Genomic DNA, 20825 nt, shown 5'->3' with positions numbered 1-20825 from the left:
CGTCGCTAGTGGCGCGAATTCTCCCCTCTGTCCGAGCCGGAGAGAAAGAAAGAGAACTTGTCCGCCATGGATTTAGCCGCTGCGGGGGATGCTGGGCTGGCGGCAGCGGCGGCGGCACCGCTCAAGCAAATCCGCGACGAGGTGGCCGAGAAGTGCCAGAAGCTGTTCCAGGACTTCCTCGAAGCGTGAGTCGTAGGAGCCGCAGGGCGAAACGGGGGGGGGGGGGGCGGAGTTGGGCGCTTGGCGGTGGTCGTGCGCTGCGCTTTGCTGGGCTAAGAGGCCTAGATAGCCACCCTCCACCTGGGAGCAAGTACGGCGCTCATCCGCTTCCCCGTAGCTTTTGCACTTGTGCTTTCCCTTAGTGGGGGGCGGGGGGGGGGAGAGTGTATAGTATTTATCCCCTGACATCGTGCTTCTCCTGGCCCTAAGACGCTGTTGTTTTTGTTTTGTTTTGTTTGGACAAGTGCGTTTGATTGCTGGGATTGCGCCTCATTCCCACATGTCAACAGGTGTGCCCTATTTATTTGGGGGGGGAGGGGCGTACGGGGGGCGCAGTTGCCCGCCCTAAAACAAACAAACAAATAAAACTTAACTACATAAATCCTGGCCACGCCCATGGAGAGAGGGATAAATATTTTACTCTAATTTTGTGCCGGTTTTAATTGTACGTGTTATTTATTTACTGCTGTAAGTCGCCTTGAGTTAGGGTTTTTTTGGGGGGGGACTAATAAGTTTAATAAACAAGAATAGTAGTAGGGGTTTTTCTTTGCAGTATTCAGCATCCGCTGTTGCCTCCTCCTGAATAACGTTAACCTTTTGAAGTGCTGTGAAACAGCTTTTTAACAGCCCCACCTTGCCTTTGCTCAAATGTAAATCTGCCGCTGCAGCTTAAACACTTTTGAGGCTTACTTCTGAGGAAGTGTACATAGGCTCAGTCTGCATAGCTGCAATCCTATGCACACTTAATTATTTACGACTACATTTCTATTCAAGGACCTCAAGGTGTTACACATGGTTCTCTTCCTGCCCCATAGCCTCACAACAACCCAGTGGGGTTGGGTGTGCTGAGAGTCAATGACTGGCCCAAGGTCACCTAAATGAGTTTCGTGGTTAAGTGGAGATTTGAACCTTAGTTTCTCAGGTCCTAGTCTAACACTAGACACTAACCACTACACTATTACGAATCAGTAAAATCCTATTCAGCTCAATGATTTTGCATCTGAGTAAACTTGCATAGGACTACAAAGCTTATAATGGGCTGTAGTGTGGGACTCCTTGATAAAAGGCAGCTATTTTTTTCTCATTTTTTCACTGATTACATCAACCCTCCTAACTGTAATCATTATTTCTTGTAATCTGATGACCACACCACTGGGGTCTGTGTATTTTTTTTCCTCATATTTAGATGCTTCCTTCCTTTTCATGTGGCATAATTAGTGAAATGTCAGGGCTCTTCAGTATTCTGTGTGCAGCTTATACAAAATGAACATTTTTACTCGCAGCGGTAACTCAGCTTTTCATTAGGTGTTCAGCAGCAGCAGGGGTTCCCTCCCATCAAGTGATGGTGTCTCATTATTAGCTTTTAAGCCTTTCTCTTTATAGTCTTAGCACAGAGTGTAGCATGTGCACAGACTCACTATTTAGGAAACGATTCCTGCAAACTGTCCCTTAAAATATTGCTATTTTCAGATTTCAGAACAGTGATGGAGAAGTTAAATACTTGCGAGATGCAGAGGAATTGATTCGTCCAGAGAGAAACACGTTAATTGTGAGCTTTGAGGATCTGGAGCAGTTTAATCAGCAGCTTGCTACCACAATCCAAGAAGAGTTCTATAGGTAAGAAGGCTCCAGTAAACATGTTTTATTGAATAGTTGGCTCCATCATAACTATTTTACCCATCCTGGGTTTTATTAGAGGAGTTCTAAGTCAAGGCTGGGGAACCTGTGGACCTCTGGATGAAGTTGGGCTCCAGCTCACGCCCCATAGCCAGCATGGACTTTGGTTAGGGATGATGGAAGATGTAGTTCAAAAACATACGGATGGTCACAGGTGCCCCATTTCTGCTCTAAGTAACATTAAGAAAGAAGGGAATACGTTTTCACAGTTAAAGGTGCTTGTTATTCACAGCCCTCTGGTGGTGGTTTTTTAAAGTATAGTCAGGAATACTAAATAATGTTTGCAAAGTTGTTACTTGAACAAAAAACCAAACAGATTTGTCAGACCACAGTTTTATATTTTTCACTTGTTTTAATATTACTGTATTTTACCAATGTACTTTTCAAGATACTTTAAAGGATAGAAAATCATGATGTATGCTGCTACTTTGATCCAAAGGGTATAAAATATAGATTTGCATCACTAAAACTTGTTTTTCTATTTTAGAGTCTATCCTTTCTTGTGTCGAGCTGTAAAAACCTTTGCTAGAGACCATGGAAATGTTCCCCCCAATAAGGACTTCTATGTTGCTTTCCAGGACCTACCCACCAGGCACAAGTAAGATACATTGATACTGTAAAGATGTAAGCATACAATTTAGTAAGGTAACTCCAAATAAGCTCCTTCTTTGTAGGATGTTATTTACGATTCAGGAGCCTTCAAATGGCCTCAGACTATACTGATAGCCAACATGGTTTATCAAGTGGAGTGATGCTAATGCATACAACCATACTCCCATCAAATTTTTCTTTTTTAGTGAGGGGAACAATACACTTATGCCTTGTGTTCTATATAGTTAAAAGAAAGTGTGCAGGAGATTGCCATGTGGGTATGCTTCAGAAATATGGAGAGAAGTTTTTTCTCAGACTCTGATAATGTTTTACGTGAAGACATGGATAGCGATTTTGCAGATATGAGGCCTACTACCTGTGCTTTAGACTCTTGCCCGTCCTGACTAAGAAAAGTTGTCCAATAAGAACTAGCTGTGTGGGTTAGTGTTGTGGCAAATGCTTCTTTCCATTAAAGTATGAAACCCATTGGGTCTCAAGGTGGCATCTTAGCTCCAGGTTTCCCTTAGTGAAATGGGCCCAGAAAATCAGTTCAGGAAATCATCCCACCATATTCAGTTGGCTTGCACCTAACTGCTGTGAGCAGAACAGGTACTTCTTTGTTCTTAGCTACAGAACAGTTTGTACTTGTCAGTTCTGGTTCTCTTTGGACAACAATGGACCATAATAGGCCATGCACTTGCTATCTGATTTTCCGGAATGTATTTTAAAACAGATGAGCTTTTGAATGTGACTTTGTTCTTTAAACAGAATTCGTGAAATGACGTCAGCTCGAATTGGATCGCTAATGCGTATTAGCGGGCAAGTGGTCCGCACCCACCCAGTTCACCCAGAGCTCGTAAGCGGAACATTCCTGTGCCTGGATTGCCAGACAGTGATAAAAGATGTTGAGCAGCAGTTCAAGTACACACAACCCAACATCTGCAGAAACCCAGTTTGTGCCAATAGGAAACGGTTCCTTCTGGACACCAACAAATCCAGATTCGTTGACTTTCAAAAGGTAATTCAGCAATTGTCAGAATTTCTGCTGGGTTTGAAAACATGATGTGATGTCAGGTTAGTCTTCTATACTTGACTGGTTCAGCTGTAAAGTTAAATAAACCATGGTTTGGCACCACATGAACTGTAATTTCCTCCCTGCTTTCACGAGTTTGTGGCAAACCATTGTATGCCGTTTAGTCTAAATTGACAAACTAAAGTTTATGCTTGCCTTGGAATCCAGAATCAAACATCTTGGTTTGCAGGTAATAAATCTTAGTTTGCTGGTTTTGGATAAAATAGTAAACTAAACTATAGTGAAAGGAACGGGAGTCTTGGCATGCAGGAAGGAGAAGGAACTCAGGTGCCTGACGGTAAAGGCCTGTTGATGTAGGATTGAACAGTGATTTAGCATTATGTCTTGTGTCTCTTTAAGTGTAAAGTTTTGCTCTTACTACAAGTGGTGAACATTTTGCACAGGAGATCCATTCCTGGCCCTTGTACACATCAGCGGAGCACGCATAAGTCCACTGTGCCCTGTTCCACTCCTGTCTTGCCCTTTTCTGGGTCCGACCTGTGCATCAGCAGTCACATGTCAGTCGGATGTACAGAAAACAGTCACCACCTGCACTTGAATAAAATGTAGCAATTTTTGTGTTTTTCCTGTGTGTAAGTGAAAATCTGCCAACTAAGGATACAGTGAATGCATCTTACGAAATGCAATCTAGCTTGTGCCATATTAAATTAGTTTGTCTTTAAGGTGCCACAAGGCTGCATTGGTTTCGTTACAGCAGGATAACACAGCAGTCCCTCTGGAATATCTTATGGGCAGCTCTTGTAAATTACTGCCATTCGTCTTCCAGAATGCTGTATTCAGACCTGAAAGTTCTCTTGTCTTCATAATTGAAGTGACTGGAGTTCACTCATGTCATGCTCCCACTGGAAGGAGGGGATGAAGTCATATTTCCCCAGTAACTTTTCCCTGCAATTGTCTGCATGAGAGGTCAGGCACATATACACACATACACCTTGCACAAATGGAAGGGGCCTGGCCTTCCTTTCACGGGAGGAAAGCTCACAATCCAAACTAAAGTGTGCATATATTCAGCCTATTAAGAATAATTTTCTGTAGTGAAAAATGTATTTAATTATCAGGTGTTTTTCAGAACCCAAAGAGCAAGATGCACCTTGTAAATTTAGGAATCTGTCTCAGCTGCTGTAGAGATCAGCAATGGCGCTGAGAAGTGATCTCATCATGTAGCCTATAGGGACCACCTAGTCTCTTTAGATATTTTTTCACAATGTTAGAAACATTATTGACTTTACCATTTTGAACCACATGCGTTTTGTTGCTGTACAGACCTGTCACATTTGTAAAGTGCTTTCCACTTGAGAAGAAGAAAGGTGTATCAACAAAAATCTGCTTTGAATATGCGGGCTTAGACATTTGTCATTGATGGAAGACTAAGAGTTATATTTGACAGAATCTTTTGCTGCTGGTGTATTGCTTCTTTGGTGGTTGTCTTCTGTTGCTTTGATTGACACTTGTCCAGTCTCTATCCTAGGGGTTGTGGATTTGTGTCTCGTCTTCTCCGCCTTCATGTTGTTGGAATGTAGGTCCCATAACCCCTGAGCATTTACTATGCTGGCTGAGGCTTATGGGAGTCAGAGTCCAACAATATCTGTAAGCCCACTGGTTCCTCACTCTCTCAGTTTTCCCCACAGCCGTCAGCATGGTAGAAACAAGCTTGCACATCTGACAGTGTTCCCTGTAAGATTTGCCCTTTGCCTACTCAGGGTGATCTAGACATTTAAGGGAACCTGCTTAATAGCTGTGCTGTTAGTTTTGTTTTATGGTGATGCTCCATGATAGCTATCAGATAGAGCCTGAAAATTAATCAGGTATTTGTAACCGTTACCAGGGCTCCTAGAAACTTGATGTTGGTAATTAGAAATCTCAAAAATTCTGGGTTCTTAAAAAATGTAAGGCACTTCATTAGGAATGCAGCATCATTATCTCCCCCCCGCCCCCGCCCCCGGTAGTCTTCATGCTGGAAACATTTGGGTTCAGTTTTGTGACATTTTCAGGTAAACTAGTAATGATAAGATAACTTCCTGCCTCTTGACAGCTTGCTTTTCCTATCTCATCAGGTGCGTATTCAGGAGACACAAGCTGAGCTACCCCGGGGAAGCATTCCTCGCAGTGTTGAGGTGGTACTGCGGGCTGAAGCTGTAGAATCGGCCCAGGCTGGTGACAAGTGTGACTTCACAGGTTCCCTCATTGTTGTGCCTGATGTGTCCCAGCTGTCTACCCCAGGTTGGTTGACCCTGAGCAGAGCAGAGCAGTGTGAGGGACTCCTTCCTTGTTAAGAAAGGGCATGTGTAGGACAACCTTCCTGAAACACTGCAGCTTCAGTATACTTCAAGCAAAAGGCTAGGCTCAAATTATTTTCTCTGTGGTGGGAGCTTGTTCGGTACAGGCTTTGCTATTACCACCTACATTCCAAAGTGAAGAGCTGTGCCTTTCTGCCTTTTTCAAATGTGTAATAATAATAATAATAATAATAATTGTTTATTTATATCCTGCACTCCCCAGCCAAAGCTGGGCTCAGAGCGGCTAACAACAGTAAAAATAGCACAGTTTACATAAAATCACAGTCAATTAATTGAAATACATTCTAAAATCAGTTCAGAATCAAATTAATGGCAACCATTGGGCTAGAGTTCTATGAAGATTACAGAAGGAGAGAGGGGGTCAGACTGTGCCTTGGCCAAAGGCCAGATGGAACAGCTCTGTCTTGCAGGCCCTGCGGAAAGATGTCAAGTCCCACAGGGCCCTAGTCTCTTGTGACACAGCGTTCCACTAGATTGGGGCCACGACCGAAAAAGCCCTGGCTCTGGTTGAGGCCAGCCTAACCTCCCTGTGGCCCGGGATCTCCAAGATGTTTTTATTTGAAGACCATAAGGTCCTCTGTGGGACGTACCAGGAGAGGCGGTCTTGTAGGTACGAGGTTCCTAGGCCGTATAGGGCTTTAAAGTTAAAACCAGCACCTTAAACCTGATCCTGTACTCCATCGGGAGCCAGTGCAGCTGGTACAGCACCGAGTGAATGTGATCCCTCGGCAAGGAGCCTCTGTGAGGAGCCTCGCTGCGGCATTCTGCACCCGCTGGAGTTTCTGGGTCAGTCTCAAGGGCAGCCCCACATAGGGCGTAGGCTGAAAATGACCACATGTTCCTGGAGCAGAACTTAAAACAGGTCTTGCTCTTATAGGTGTCCGTGCAGAAACTGGCTCTCGTGTGAGTGGGAAAGAAGGCTATGAAACTGAAGGTGTCAGAGGACTTCGTGCACTTGGAGTCAGAGAGTTATCCTATAAATTGGTCTTTCTAGCATGTTACGTTGCACCAACGAACCCAAGGGTAAGCCTTACTCAGGAAGAGGAGCTTCCAGAATATTTTTCTTGAATATATTAATGATAGGATTTGGTTCTCTTGTCCCCAGGAAAGGTGAGCGCCTTCTGTGCCCTTTCAGTGTATCATTACGCCAAGCAATAGAGCAGCCTTTCTCAACCTGTGGGTCCCCAGATGTTGAACTACAACTCCCATCACCCCTAGCTAGCAAGGCCAGAGCTCAGGGATGATGGGAGTTGACCCACAGGTTGAGAACCACTGCAATAGAGTAAAGTGGTAGATTGGACCCTTTTTAGATACTCTTATTCAAGAACTAGAACAGCGGACCAAATTCTGGGCTAGAACCTTCCAACCTCATCCGCTTGGGGGAGTATTCTCCCAGCTATAACCTGAAATATTTTATTGCATTCTGCTGCCACATGTTGAATGTTTAGATCCATCCCTAAATGGTCTCGTTTTGGAGATATTTAGTTTAAAGTCCTCTTGTGACATACTTCCCACCTTTGCCTTAAGGCAGGGATAGGAAATCTGTGCCCATCCAGATGTTGCTTAATTACATTCCCCGTCACCCCTGAACATTGGGGCTAGTGGGGGTTAAGAGTTCAACAGCATCTGGAGCCCCCCAGCGTCCAACTTAAGTTATTTTCTAGTCTCTGCAATATATTTGCATTTTTATATATTTTCCCTCAACCCTCTTTGTTTTAGTTTGGTGGCAAAGAGCTGCGAGATGAAGAACAGACTGCAGAAAGCATTAAAAACCAGATGTCAGTAAAGGAGTGGGAAAAAGTATTTGAAATGAGCCAGGATAAAAACCTTTATCACAACCTTTGTACCAGCCTCTTTCCAACGATACATGGTAAGATCTAATTGTGGAGCCATAGTAATGATTGCTATCGTTGACTAATTTTCTAGGTCAGCTGGAAGCTTTCAAATTAAATTCCTATTGTCTAATATTTATTCATGTCTTTTTTTGTTTTGTTATCCCTTCTGAACAGGAGGTATCAAAACTGTGAATTTTGTTTCCTCTATGTCATTTGTGGCGTTGTACCCAGAGAGTAAGATAGGAATACAGCAATTGAGAGTTACATGCAGTCATTTTAAGATTATTGCCTGTTTCCTGGCAGTTTTTGCAAATACATAATGCTGCTTTTCTGTGCATACTTTTTTCATGGGACTGTGGAAAGAAGAGCCCCTAGTTTTGTTTTACCTTTTACTTCAAACTTTGCTGTGAGAACATGATCCTGTAATTGTGGGTTTTAATCTGTACAGATAACTTCTCTGGCTTTTCCTTATTCAGTAACCTCTGCTCTAAAAGATGATTATAACCCTGAACTCTGATTTATAGACCGTTTAAGATAGCTTATTCCTGTTGACTGCTGTGTTATCTTGGTAATCACTCTGTCCAACACAAATAAATCTGAACTGTAATATTTAAGTATGTTTAGCGATCACGTCCCTTGTTTGCATTTTAATGCCATATCGGGGAGAGGTGATGAAGCAGCTATGATTTTAACAAAGAGGGGAGGGATCTGCTGAACTAACAAACTGAATTGGAATACAGAAAAGGGAGGCGTGAGGAGGTCCGGGAAATAAGCAAATGAAAGATAAGTGATTGAAAGACTGAATTGTTTTTAACTATTTTCATTTTGTAGTTTTATTTTTTATTTTTGTAATATTTTGAAAACCTTAATAAATATCTTTTTTTTTAAAAAAGTGAAGCAGCTATGATTTTGAGACTTTCTTGTGGCTATCCACCAGGCTGATGCTGCTCAGTCAGAACAGTAGCTTGTCAGAGATTTAACCAGTCCCTGAAGAAACTTGTTTGAATTTTGAATTACTGTCTGAAGCCAGCCCATAACAACAACTAGAATCTAAGCTTTTCTCCTGCATTGTGTTCTTAGAATTGACTCTAAATGTGAGCGTCCCCAAAACTAACTGTTAGTTATTGTGATGCAGGTAATGATGAAGTTAAGCGAGGGGTTTTACTCATGCTGTTTGGTGGCGTTCCTAAGACAACAGCAGAAAGCACTTCACTTCGTGGTGACATCAACGTTTGTATTGTTGGTGATCCGAGTACTGCCAAGAGTCAATTTCTTAAGTAAGTTTCTTGCGAACTAGCGTACGGTTAACTTGCATTGTCACTAGGTAGCTGGCTACAAGTACTTGTTTGTGTATGTTGTGTTCAGGAGATTTAGTCTTTGGTAATAGGATATAGGATTGTTTCCTCTGTAAAACAGTGGCTTTATGCTGATTTCTGTGTTGGTCTTTTCTGTCTCTTTACCAGTTATTCTGGTTTTGGATTGTAGTTGTTTTTTGTTGTCTTTTAAATTTGTGGTGCACCAAGAAGATGTTGTTATTGGGGTTGTAGAGACTTTCAAAAATAAAAAACATGACTATGTATATTCTTTATTGATTAAAAAATTACATATCTATACAAACATGTGCTATCTCTTTACATATGAAGAAAAAGAAAATTAGGTAGTAAATAGAAAATTTATAAAGTACTGTTATAAAAAAAGGAAAAGAAATAACAAAGATAAGAAATAAAAAAATCAAAAGAAGAAAAGACAAGAGAAGACAACATTATTTACACAATAAAAGTGTTCATCCACACAATCCTTCCCATCCTTCTTATTATACCCATTCTCATAATATAAACATTCTTTTTAAACACAGATTTGAATTGTATAATATCATTTCTTTCTGCTTTGTATGTATTCCTCTAATCGTTTTCTTTACAAATATCACTCAATTTCTGCTAATATGACTAGAATATCTAAAAATGCCTAGGTGAAAAAGACTGTTCATAACCTGGCACTGAAATGATAACAGTTTTGATGCCAACCTCCTTGTGGGGAGAGTGCCCTCCATTATGACTGCTGAGAAAGCCCCCCACCCCCGGTAGATGCCCTCCATTCTCCTGATGGAAGGAATACAAGGAGAAGGGCCTCTGCAGGAGATCTTAAACACGGAGCAGGGTGCTGCTACTTGTTGGAACAAAAACTACTTTCTTGATGTAATAAAAGGAATTACTAAATAGGCTTGCTCCCCCCCTTGCTCATGGCTATCGAATAATCAGCTAGGTAATTTAGAGCCCTGTAGCCTTCAAAACTTTAAAGTCAACGGTAGTGTTTGTGTTGCCCTTTCTGATGCGACTTGCTGAGTAGCCTGCCAATTTGAACCAACAGGCATGTGGAGGAGTTCAGCCCCCGAGCTGTCTACACCAGTGGAAAGGCCTCTAGCGCTGCTGGCTTAACGGCTGCTGTTGTGAAAGACGAAGAGTCCTATGAATTTGTCATTGAAGCTGGAGCTCTAATGTTGGCAGATAACGTAAGTTATCCAATGCATAGTATTTAGTAGCTCTGAAAGGAGGGGCCCCTTTTGTTTTCAAGTGCGGAAGTACAGTTGTTGAATCTGCACTCTCTCTTAGGGAGTCTGTTGCATTGATGAATTTGACAAAATGGATATGAGGGATCAAGTTGCCATTCACGAAGCTATGGAGCAGCAGACTATATCCATTACTAAAGCAGGAGTTAAGGTAAGTGGCTGTGTGTTGCTTGAACTTTGTGTATCCTTTGTTCAGATTAATGTGTATGGTATTGGAGAGAGATTTCTTTGCTTCTCCAGTGACCTTTGGGCCAGATCTTCTTTCCACCCTTCCCATTTTTTGTCAAATAGTTTCATTCCATTAGATGAACTAAGGAACTTTTCTTACAACTGAACGCTTCTAGAAGAGGGTGGCAGTCTGTAGTCCATATCCAGAACAGGATATCTTCCTCTTCCACAACTCAACGTCAAAATTAAGCCTGGCAGCAGCAGCAGTAATATTGCTGCTTACCTGGACCAGTGCAGGGGCCCAGAGGGTGGCAGGAAGTTAGTGGCTATGAGAGTCCTGCAATAGTCCCAACCTCATGGTTTTTCTGCCCCACCCCATCCAGGAAAGCAGCAGGAGCACTACAGTTGGATGACATCTGCACAACACCCAACTTTCCATGCTGGTCACTCCTGTTAAACATTTCTTCCAGAAATCTGTCCCACTGTGAAAAACTGGATAATTGAGCTATAATCCTTTGCAGGCTTTTTTTGGGAGCAAGCTCCATTGAACCCAGTAGGACATGCTTCTAAGCAAGAAAGTTAACAATTGGGCTGCAATATACATCAAGTTAGGTGTCCATAATTTCATGAAGTTAGTGACTTAAGCACCTGATAATTAGGGGCATGTTGATGGCCTTAAACAGCAGTAGAATGTATTCCTTTTAAAAAGCCCATCCACATAAACAGTGAAGAAAGTAGCCTGCAATGAAATGTTCTGATTTTCACCTTTGTTATAAATGTTGCAGGGAAAATATAATAAATGCTTTACTATCGTCTTATACAGTGTTCTTGGAAATTATTTTCCTACTGATGTATTTTGCTAGGGTGGAGGATGTTTTTTACATGATTGATCAAACTGGCGCCCAGGCACCATTGAAACTGCTGTGTTTTCTTCCCCAACACTTTTTCTTTATGTAATTTGTAAACAAATCTACACTGCTTAGGAAAAGCAAACAAACATGTTCTTGTTTTAACAGGCTACTCTGAATGCCAGGACCTCTATTTTGGCCGCAGCTAACCCAGTTGGTGGACGTTATGATAGAGCAAAGTCTCTGAAACAGAACATAAACCTATCAGCCCCCATCATGTCTCGATTTGATCTCTTCTTTATTCTTGTGGATGAATGCAATGAGGTAATGTGTAACCTACATACTGTATATTATGCATTTTAGACTCAGAAATATGCAAGTTATAAATGCAGTTGTCTAGGAATTCTCTTTTTTTACCCATTCATACTCTTCCCATTGGTGCATTTTAATCCCTTCCATTGGCATGTGTGTGTCTTTGCTTCCCCCACAACCATTGCTACATTTCTGTCTTAGTCTGCCCATTGCTTACACAGTGGCACATATGGGGTGGGAGTATCATAACCTGAACATCTTACAACAATGTGGCAGATGCAATTTTATCTTGGGAAATCGGTGGTCTGGGAATCGGTGTGTTTTTACATGAGTAGAATATGTCCTTTTATTTAAAATGCATCTCTGGGTTATTTGTGGGGCCTGCCTGGTGTTTTTACATGAGTAGAATGTGTGTTTTTATTTAAAATGCATCTCTGGGTTATTTGTGGGGCATAGGAATTCATTCATATTTCCCCCCCAAAAAATATAGTCTGGCCTACCACATTGTCTGAGGGACGGTGGACTGGCCCCCCGCTGAAAAAGTTTGCTGACCCCTGCATTAATCCAATAACGGAGTTAGCTGCATGGACACCCATGCCGTGCAGGAGGGGGGTGCACTGTGGCATCAGCAGTGGAGCGGGCGATCCCCTGCGCGCTGCAGCATCGGGGCAAGTGATCCCCTGAGTGCTTCGGTGGCAGGGCGGAGAATCCCCCGTGTGTGGCGACATGCCTTTTTGTCACACACACACCCTCAGGGATGGCACCCGGGGCGAGCCGCCCCCACCGCATGCAACCCTTGCTACACCCCTGCATCAACCTCAAGAAAGTTGTGGAAGGAAAGTTCCCCATCTCTCTTGTGTTCACCTGACTAAAAATCCTTTTTAGAGTGTTAGGGGGCATTATTGAATAATGTAGGATGATGTGCAGGAGATTGTTGGAGGAAGGGAGAAACATCCCACACAAACACACATCTCAGGGTAGCTGGCATGTAATGGGGGAGCTGGTGGCTACGATGCAAGAGAGGGAAAACTTTCCTTCTAAGAACTCTCTTAGGATCTAAGCTGATGGAATTATTTGGAAGCTTGTGCATAATAGAATATTTAGTCCTTTTAAAAAGTGTGTAAAACAGATTGTTTCTACAACAGATGGTAGTTTTTTTTTAATAAAAAAAATCTGTTTTGGTGTTCTCTTTTTACCTCTAAAGACTCAAATGAACTCACTGACTGGACTAATTTGGTATCTATTCATGTTTTGGACAGCTCAGTTTCATTTGAACTGCTTGCGTTACCTAAACAACCATCGAGATGTCCTCAAACGTTTTGGCAGTTCCTGGGTGCATCATTGTTATTCTGTTGTTTTGTTAATGATTTGTTATAACTTTAGTTCATGTATTCTGACCAAAACCTACCCCCCTTCAGGTTACAGATTATGCCATTGCAAGACGCATTGTGGATCTTCATTCTAGGATAGACGAATCGATTGATCGCCTGTATTCGCTAGATGACATCCGAAGGTATCTTCTCTTTGCCAGGCAGTTTAAACCCAAGGTAATGAGACAGACTTCAGCATTAGGTTGGGATAGCTCAGTCAATAGAGCGTGAGACTCTTAATCCCAGGGTCATGGGGATTAGACTAGATGGCTCTTGTGGTCCCTTCCAACTCTACGAGATCTGTGATTCCAGAGAGTTTGAGCACAGCATGGCATGAGAAACCTGAACTGATACCAAACGTATAGTGGTTACTTTGACTTCGACATAGTTGCTCAGGCTCACATATGAGCATGCCTGGTTAATTAGGATTTAGTGTAACTGGTATCTACTTCTGTGGCAGCAATTTGGAGCCAGTTGTGTTTGCCTAGAGTTTAGTGTGTCTGTTGTTTGATGCAGCAAGAAGTGTTCAGGTGAGCCATTGTGGTGCAGCGGTTGGAGTGTTGGGCTAGGGAGACCAGCGTAGGAATCCCCACTCAGCCATGAAGCTCGCATGGTGACCTTGGGCCAGTCACTCACAGGGTTGCTGTGAAGAGAAAAAGGGGATGGGGGACAGACTGTGCATGCCACCTTGAGCCCCTTGGAGGAAAGATGGCATATAAATACCATAAATAAATAATTTTGTACTGTATTTTTGTGCCACTCTTGTCAATCACAGTAGACAGGCACATTTTAATTGCGCAATGATTTTTTTAGACTGATTCTTTCTTGTTGTTCATTGCAAATAAATGTCGAATCCCTATCCAGCTGTCGATCTAGTTTGTAATAGAAGTTTGACTCTCCCGCCCCAATGAATATATGAAGTTTATAAATGGGAAGTGGTGCACAGTTTCACTATAGCTTACCACATTATCCCTTCATTCGTTCTCCAATAGATTTCTAAGGAGTCGGAGGATTTTATAGTTGAACAATATAAGCGCCTTCGCCAGAGGGATGGTTCCGGCATTACAAAATCGTCATGGAGAATCACAGTGCGGCAGCTGGAAAGCATGATTCGGCTATCGGAAGCAATGGCACGGATGCATTGCTGCGACGAGGTAGCTAAACTTAATGGGGCAGTACAGGACAGAGCTTTGACCAATGCAGCTGTTCTTAACATTTTTATTCTGTTTAAACATACAGCTAAAAATGCCCGTGGTTTATTCTCATCATTTTAAGCATAAATCTTGGGATTCCTGTCGCTTGAAATGAAAACCTTTTATACGAATGTTACATGTTCAGTTTGTAAGCAGTCCAATGCTAGCTTATGTTTCTACATAGGGGTGGAAATGCTTATCCCTCAGAAGTTTTTAGCTGAAATTTTAGACCAGCTGCAAGTTTTTGTGTGGCCCACAAGCCTTCAGTCTTTCAGAGAGAGAAAGAGAGTTAAGTAAAAGACAACAACTTTATGAACTGTATCTTTAGCTTTCTTCAGTTATAGAAGATGGTGGTGTCTGGCGTTTGACTGTGAATCCAGGGTTAGTGGAGCCTTCCTCCTTGGCACAAGGAAGGGGGACAAGTTGGAAAGTACTCTTGTCACTTCTATGGCCAAGAGATGTTTTGGAGCCCATCAATTGTATTGTGTGTAAATTGTTGCACGTGTATATTTTGTTGTACACGGCCTTGGATTTTTTTTAATACAAGTTCATGGCATGTAATTTTTTATAAATAAATAATGTGTATTTGGACAGCTATTTCTTTGTTCATCTTGACTCTTCTTAAATATTTGTAAAGGTCCATCCAAAACATGTGAAGGAAGCCTTCAGGTTATTGAACAAATCCATCATCAGAGTTGAAACTCCAGATATCAATTTAGACCAAGATGAAGAACATGCCATTGATGAGCCTGAGGCCCAGGATGCAGTTCAGAGTAAGTAATTTGCTGATGAACTATAGACTACATCAGACTCCTACAACCTGGGATGACCTCTAGAATGTTTTATAATACAGCTCCTATTGTCACTGGTCACTGGTCATGCCGGCTGGGGCTGTTGGAAGCTGTGATCCAGAACATTCAGAAGGCACCAGGTTGGGGAACACCTGACAAATGTTTTTACCTGATAGCCTCATTGAAAGCTGTTACGATAAAGGTCACAAAATAAACCTCTTAATAATAAAATAATTCTTGGAAATTGCTTGTTTCTGGGTCCAGTTCAGGTTGTAGTTTTGTCCTTTGAAGCCTTGCATAGCCTAGGGTTCTGCCTATCTGCCGGGGGGGGGGGAAATATAGATAGATAGATAGATAGATAGATAGATAGATAGATGTGTGTGTGTGTGTGTGTGTGTGTGTGTGTGTATGTGTGTATATATATATATATATATATAATATTATATTATATAATATATTTCTTCCAGTACTCTTTTTTTAAAAAAATAAATTTTATTTCCAATATTCACTCTTTTAAAATCACAAGAAAAAGAAAAAGAAAAAACACAGAAAAATAAACAAATAAAACATCAAGACGTAAGTACATTTCACCAAAAGTACTAATTATCGTAACTTCGTTCTGACTTCCCTCCACCACGATTTAAGCTATATCACATTGATACCCTTCTTGCAGTTCCTTCTTTCTACCTTTATCTTTACTTCGCAGGTTCTATAGTTCACCTACTGTTATTTTAATGTTACCTAAGTTTTTTTCCATATATGATATAAATTTATTCCAATCATTAATAAAGTTTTTATTACTCTGATGCCTAATCTTCTGTGTCATTTTTGCTAGCTCAGAGTACTCAAATAGCTTATTTTGCCATTCACTAAGAGTTGGGATTTTAGATGATTTCCAGTTCTGTGCCAACAGTAATCTGGCTGCTGCCGTTGCATACTGGAACATGGTTTGATCTTCTTTCCTAATCTCCTCATCGACCATTCCCAGAAGAAATGCTTCTGGCTTTTTAGGAAATGTGTATTTCAGTATCTTTTTCAATTCATCATAAATAGAACCCCAGAACCTCTTCACTTCTTCACATGACCACCACATATGATAGAATTCGCCCTCTTTTTTTTTTTACATTTCCAACATCTTTTGTCTCCAGTCTTGTACATTTTTCCAAGCTTGACAGGAGTAATATGCCAACGATACATCATTTTTTCCATATTTTCTCGGAGGCTAACGCATGCTGTAAATTTCATATCCTTAGTCCAAAGTTTCACCCATCTCTCATATTCTAAACTATATCCCAAATCTATGGCCCACTTTATCATGACCTCCTTCACCTCCTCGTCTTTAGTATCCCATTCCAGTAATTGATTGTACATTTTAGATAAAAGCTTACTCTTTCCTTCTAATATTTCCACCTGGAATTTTGATTTTTTCTCATTCATCCCTATTTTTTTGTGTTCGTTCCATAGGGCATTAATTTGGTGAACCTGTAGCCACCCTATTGACTTATCCTTTAGTTCTTCATATGATTTTATCCGATTTGGTCAGGAGATCTTCGTAAGTCCATCTTTGGGTTCTCGTGTTTAAATTTTTAAGAGATGAGATATTAACTGGTGATAACCACCAAGGTATGCCCTTTTCCAACAGTCTTTTAGTTCTATTCCATACCTCTAACAACGCTCCTCTAACAATATGGTGGGAGAATCCCTTATGCACCCTTATCTTGCCATAAGTAGGCGTGCCAGCCAAATCTAACATCAAATCCTTCCAGGTCTAACACATCTAGATTTTCCAAAACTATCCAGTCCTTAACCCAACATAGGCATGCAGCCTCATAGTATAATTGCAAATTCGGGACAGCAAACCCCCCTCTCTCCTGTCTGTGAGCAGTTTAAACTTAATTCTTGCTCTCTTCCCCTGCCAGATAAACCTGGACAGGGTCCTCTGCCATTCCTTAAACATTGTTGTTCCTCTAATTACTGGAATATTCTGAAATAAAAATAGTATTTTTGGAAGGATGTTCATTTTTATGGCCGCCATTCGTCCCTCCCAGGAGAGTGTTAATCTACTCCAGATGTCTAAATCTTTTTTAATCTCACTCCAGGTTTTATTGTAATTATTTTCCACTAAATTTATATTTTTTGTAGTTACCCAAATACCCAAGTATTTCACCTTTTTCACTACCTTAATCCCTGTTTGTTGTTCTAATTGATTTCTTAAGTCTTCCGCCAAATTCTTTGTCAGTATTTTTGTTTTAGATTTGTTTAACTTAAACCCAGTACTCTTGAAGCATGGTTAAAAACAAGCTAACATGTAGAAAACCAAAATTTCTTCCTGGCTTTATTGCTCATGGTTTGTTTTGAAGGAGAAAAACTAAACGCTCAGGTTCAGACTTCATGACAAGTCAGGCTCTGGCTTGTTTTCTTGGCAGTGCAGCAGCAACAGGAGGCAGAGTGGAGCAGAGAATCTTTTAGCAGCTGTGCATTTGCCTTAAGCCAGTAGGTTTAAGATCTCAAGTGGAACCTTTTTAGTGGTGGAGCTCTTGCTTGGCATTCCCTGCTTGGCATCTTCTCAACAAGTATTTAGTCCACCAAAAAGATTTAAATGAATTGGATTTTTATTTGAAACCTGTTTTGTTTAAAAAAATAAAAATAGAAGGCATTTTGTTCTTTGTTCTTTATTTTATATGTGGTGGACTTAGTGTGGACTACTAAGAGAACCTTTCTGTGGACCACAATCGTGTAATCTGTTACCAAGGAGTAACTCCCATTGAAGTCAGTAGGGCTTAACTCTGAGCAGATATGTATCTTATGGAGCTGTAAATCAGTCAGTAATGTGCATTGGTCTAATCAAGATAACAAGACATCATATATTTTCATATTTATTGTTTTGAAAATAAGAACTATGCCCTGAAATCCTTATGGCTACAGAACCGAAAATGATAAGGTATCTGTTTGGAAGACTATAAAATCTCAGCCACCTAGAATATATAGATAACATCATTTGATATAATAGAAATGCAACTGCTACACTCTCAAAATGTTTGTTCTGGGTAGAGGGGGAAAACAGGCAATTAAGTCATTCGTGATGTGCTTCTACAGTGGTGCCTCGCAAGACGAAATTAATTCGTTCCGTGAGTTTTTTCGTCTAGCAAATTTTTCGTCTTGCGAAGCACGGTGTTGGAAAAGTTTTGCAAAAGCTTCAAAAATCGCCAAAAACCTCAAAAAAGGCTACCACACCGCGTTCTATGAGTTGCTCCTCGAAGTCAAGTCGCAACTGTATTAACAGTGTTAAGAAAAAGGAAACAAACTTGCAAAAAACACAAGACATTTTCGTCTTGCAAAGCAAGCCCATAGGGAAATTTGTCTTGCGAAGCAGCTCAAAAACCGCAAAACCCTTTCGTCTAGCGAATTTTTCGTCTTGCAAGGCATTCGTCTTGCGAGGCACCACTGTACTCTGGCTTCTGTCCCCACCTTGGCATAATGTGTACAAAAACTTTCTGTGCTCAGGAGATGGAGACACTGCAGTCGTTAATGGCTTGGTGAATGGTATCAATGGACATGCAGATGATCTGAGCAAGGGTGTGGCACCAAAGGCTTCCCTAAGGCTTAGTTTCCCTGAATATCGCCGAATCTCAAACCTCATTGTAATGCATCTGAGAAAATCGGAAGAAGGTAAGAAATCGTTGTCTTGGTGCGTGCGGAATTAAGTACATGCTTAGTAATCACATTGCACGTTCTTTGATATCCAAGTGCAAGCCACTGGGAAGGTCTCAGAATTGCAGTGTGTGGGGTTATGTGGTTTAAGCCATCCCTCCCCAGCTACAGTCCCCATGAAATCATCTCCTCCCACCCTCCGACTTAGCATTACAAGATGATTTCCCCTTAATGCTAACTGTAGCAAGAGTGGGGGAAGGAAGTAGGGTTGCAGACAGCCTGCCAAATTTGATTTGGGGCTCAATTCAGCAATTTGGATCAGCAAGTTCAATTCCCCTCTGCTCTTCCCCCCCACTCCCCCAAAAATATAAATCCTGGGTTGGAAGGTCTTAGCTGTAAATAATAAACAAAGTCCAGCTCCCCTTCCATGCTGCCGGCAAGAGTTTTCCTTATATGGTGTCTTGACTTCCTGAATCATGTTTGAAACATTTTTGAGGCAGTCAGTCTGGGATTTCAGAGTGTTTTATCATCATTCATCATCATCACCTTGCTTTCTTTTCTTCCTGCAGAAGATGATGACGCCTCCTTAAAAAAGAGTGAACTTATCAACTGGTATTTAAAGGAAATTGAATCAGAAATAGATTCTGAAGAAGAACTGATAAATAAGAAGATGATAATAGAAAAAGTGATCCATCGTCTTACACACTATGTACGTACACTTATCCCTGAAATTGTAAGGTTTTTTTGAAGTAAAAATCCTACTTTAAATTCCATGATAAAATATATCGTGATAAAAATAATGTGGACTTTGATTAGCTCAGTGCCCCATCCTATATGCATGTTTACCTTGTGACACATGGCACTGTGTTAAATCTGTCTTGCTTCCAAGTAAGTATATACAGAATTGCATGTCCTGTTGTGTTTAGTGGAGCTTCGTTCCAGGTAAGTGTGCATATGATTGTAATCTAAGGTTACAATACTGTACATACTTGGGTGTGAGTTCACTGACTCAGTAGTACATTCTTCCAAGTAGATATGCAGAAGAATGCACGTGATGAGCTGTTGGTGGTAGCTTTTAATTCTGGTGCACATAAGCGCACATACGTTTTGTGAGAAATGGAGATGAAGAGGGCATGATATTAATTGCTCAGTTGGAAGTACAGTGGTACCTCTGGTTACTTACTTAATTCGTTCTGGAGGTCTGTTTTTAACCTGAAACTGTTCTTAACCTGAAGCACCACTTTAGCTAATGGGGCCTCCCGCTGTTGCTGCGCCGCCACTGTGCGATTTCTATTCTCATCCTGAATTAAAGTTTTTAACCCGAGGTACTATTTCTGGGTTAGTGGAGTCTGTAACCTGAAGCGTATGTAACCTGAAGTGTATGTAACCCGAGGTACCACTGTAAATCCTGCTTTAAAGCAATGGCATTCCTTTGAAGTAAGTATGCTTGTGACTGGGGTGTCTTACAACGTGTGACCTAGGACTCTTCAGAACATGGCCTGACTGAGGCTCTCTGTATTTCAGGACCACATTCTAATTGAGCTCACACAGACAGGGCTGAAAGATTCCGTGGAAGGACAGAGCATGGATGAAGAAGACCCTTACCTTGTAGTTAATCCTAACTACTTGTTGGAAGACTAGAGATTATGAAACAATTCTACAGTCACAACCTATCCATTCCCTATTGGAGACCAGCACGCAACTGGCTAATTTTAGATCTTATCTGTCTATCACTGTTGTACATAGTTGGCTACCCAAAAAAAGCTTTGTCACATAATTCACCCACCTTCTCTTTTTAATTCTCTTTTATTAAGGGAAAAGCTTCTCCATTCCTTTCCAGAAAAAGGGTCCTGCAACCTAACAGGGCAGCTTTTTAGAACAAAACTTCCATATCCTCATGCTCCTTTTATGCTTTTTACATATCTTTTCCTGCATCTCTGTAGCATAATCTTATGTTGTAGGTCCCCTTGACTCCTGTCTTAATTTGTGAAAAATAAAGTATTCCTTATATACAAAATGATTTCTTTTTCTTTTTCACTACAGAAATAGGCCCAAACGCCACTTTAAATAGGATTCTATAAGGTTATGGCTCCAAACCGGATTTGGTATCTGTTGTTCAATGCTTGAATTATAGGCTTAAATGTTTTGGACTTCGTATGAATATGATGATTTCACCCTCACACAGAAGCACATTAAGACCATGAGTTGTTGATA

General features: G+C 41.2%; 1 protein-coding gene across 1 annotated transcript; it reads left to right on the top strand.

Moving 5' to 3' along the window:
• Nucleotides 1-20628, top strand: MCM6 (minichromosome maintenance complex component 6). The gene is made up of 17 exons (XM_081170537.1): nucleotides 1-185; nucleotides 1690-1836; nucleotides 2384-2494; nucleotides 3256-3505; nucleotides 5635-5800; nucleotides 6755-6900; nucleotides 7597-7747; nucleotides 8848-8989; nucleotides 10080-10221; nucleotides 10322-10429; nucleotides 11463-11618; nucleotides 13025-13153; nucleotides 13969-14130; nucleotides 14807-14942; nucleotides 18465-18629; nucleotides 19181-19320; nucleotides 20136-20628. The coding sequence occupies exons 1-17, from the start codon at nucleotides 67-69 to the stop codon at nucleotides 20250-20252; spliced, it is 2487 nt and encodes an 828-aa protein (XP_081026663.1). The 5' UTR covers nucleotides 1-66; the 3' UTR covers nucleotides 20253-20628.
• Nucleotides 20629-20825: the final 197 nt, after the last annotated feature.

This window comes from Podarcis bocagei, assembly GCF_964188305.1.
Source record: "Podarcis bocagei genome assembly, chromosome: 1".
Classification (NCBI taxonomy): Eukaryota; Metazoa; Chordata; class Lepidosauria; order Squamata; family Lacertidae; genus Podarcis; species Podarcis bocagei.
The sequence above is the reverse complement of the archived record's forward strand: the minus strand, read 5'-3'. Positions and strand labels throughout refer to the sequence as shown.

What these genes read in the sequence shown, in the direction of transcription:
- MCM6 (XM_081170537.1), top strand. Translation starts at nt 67, where the DNA reads ATGGATTTAGCCGCTGCGGGGGATGCTGGGCTGGCGGCAGCGGCGGCG. An exon ending in ATCCAAGAAGAGTTCTATAG is followed by an intron (nt 1,837 to 2,383) that starts GTAAGAAGGCTC and finishes TTTCTATTTTAG; the next exon opens with AGTCTATCCTTTCTTGTGTC. An exon ending in TTGCACCAACGAACCCAAGG is followed by an intron (nt 6,901 to 7,596) that starts GTAAGCCTTACT and finishes TCTTTGTTTTAG; the next exon opens with TTTGGTGGCAAAGAGCTGCG.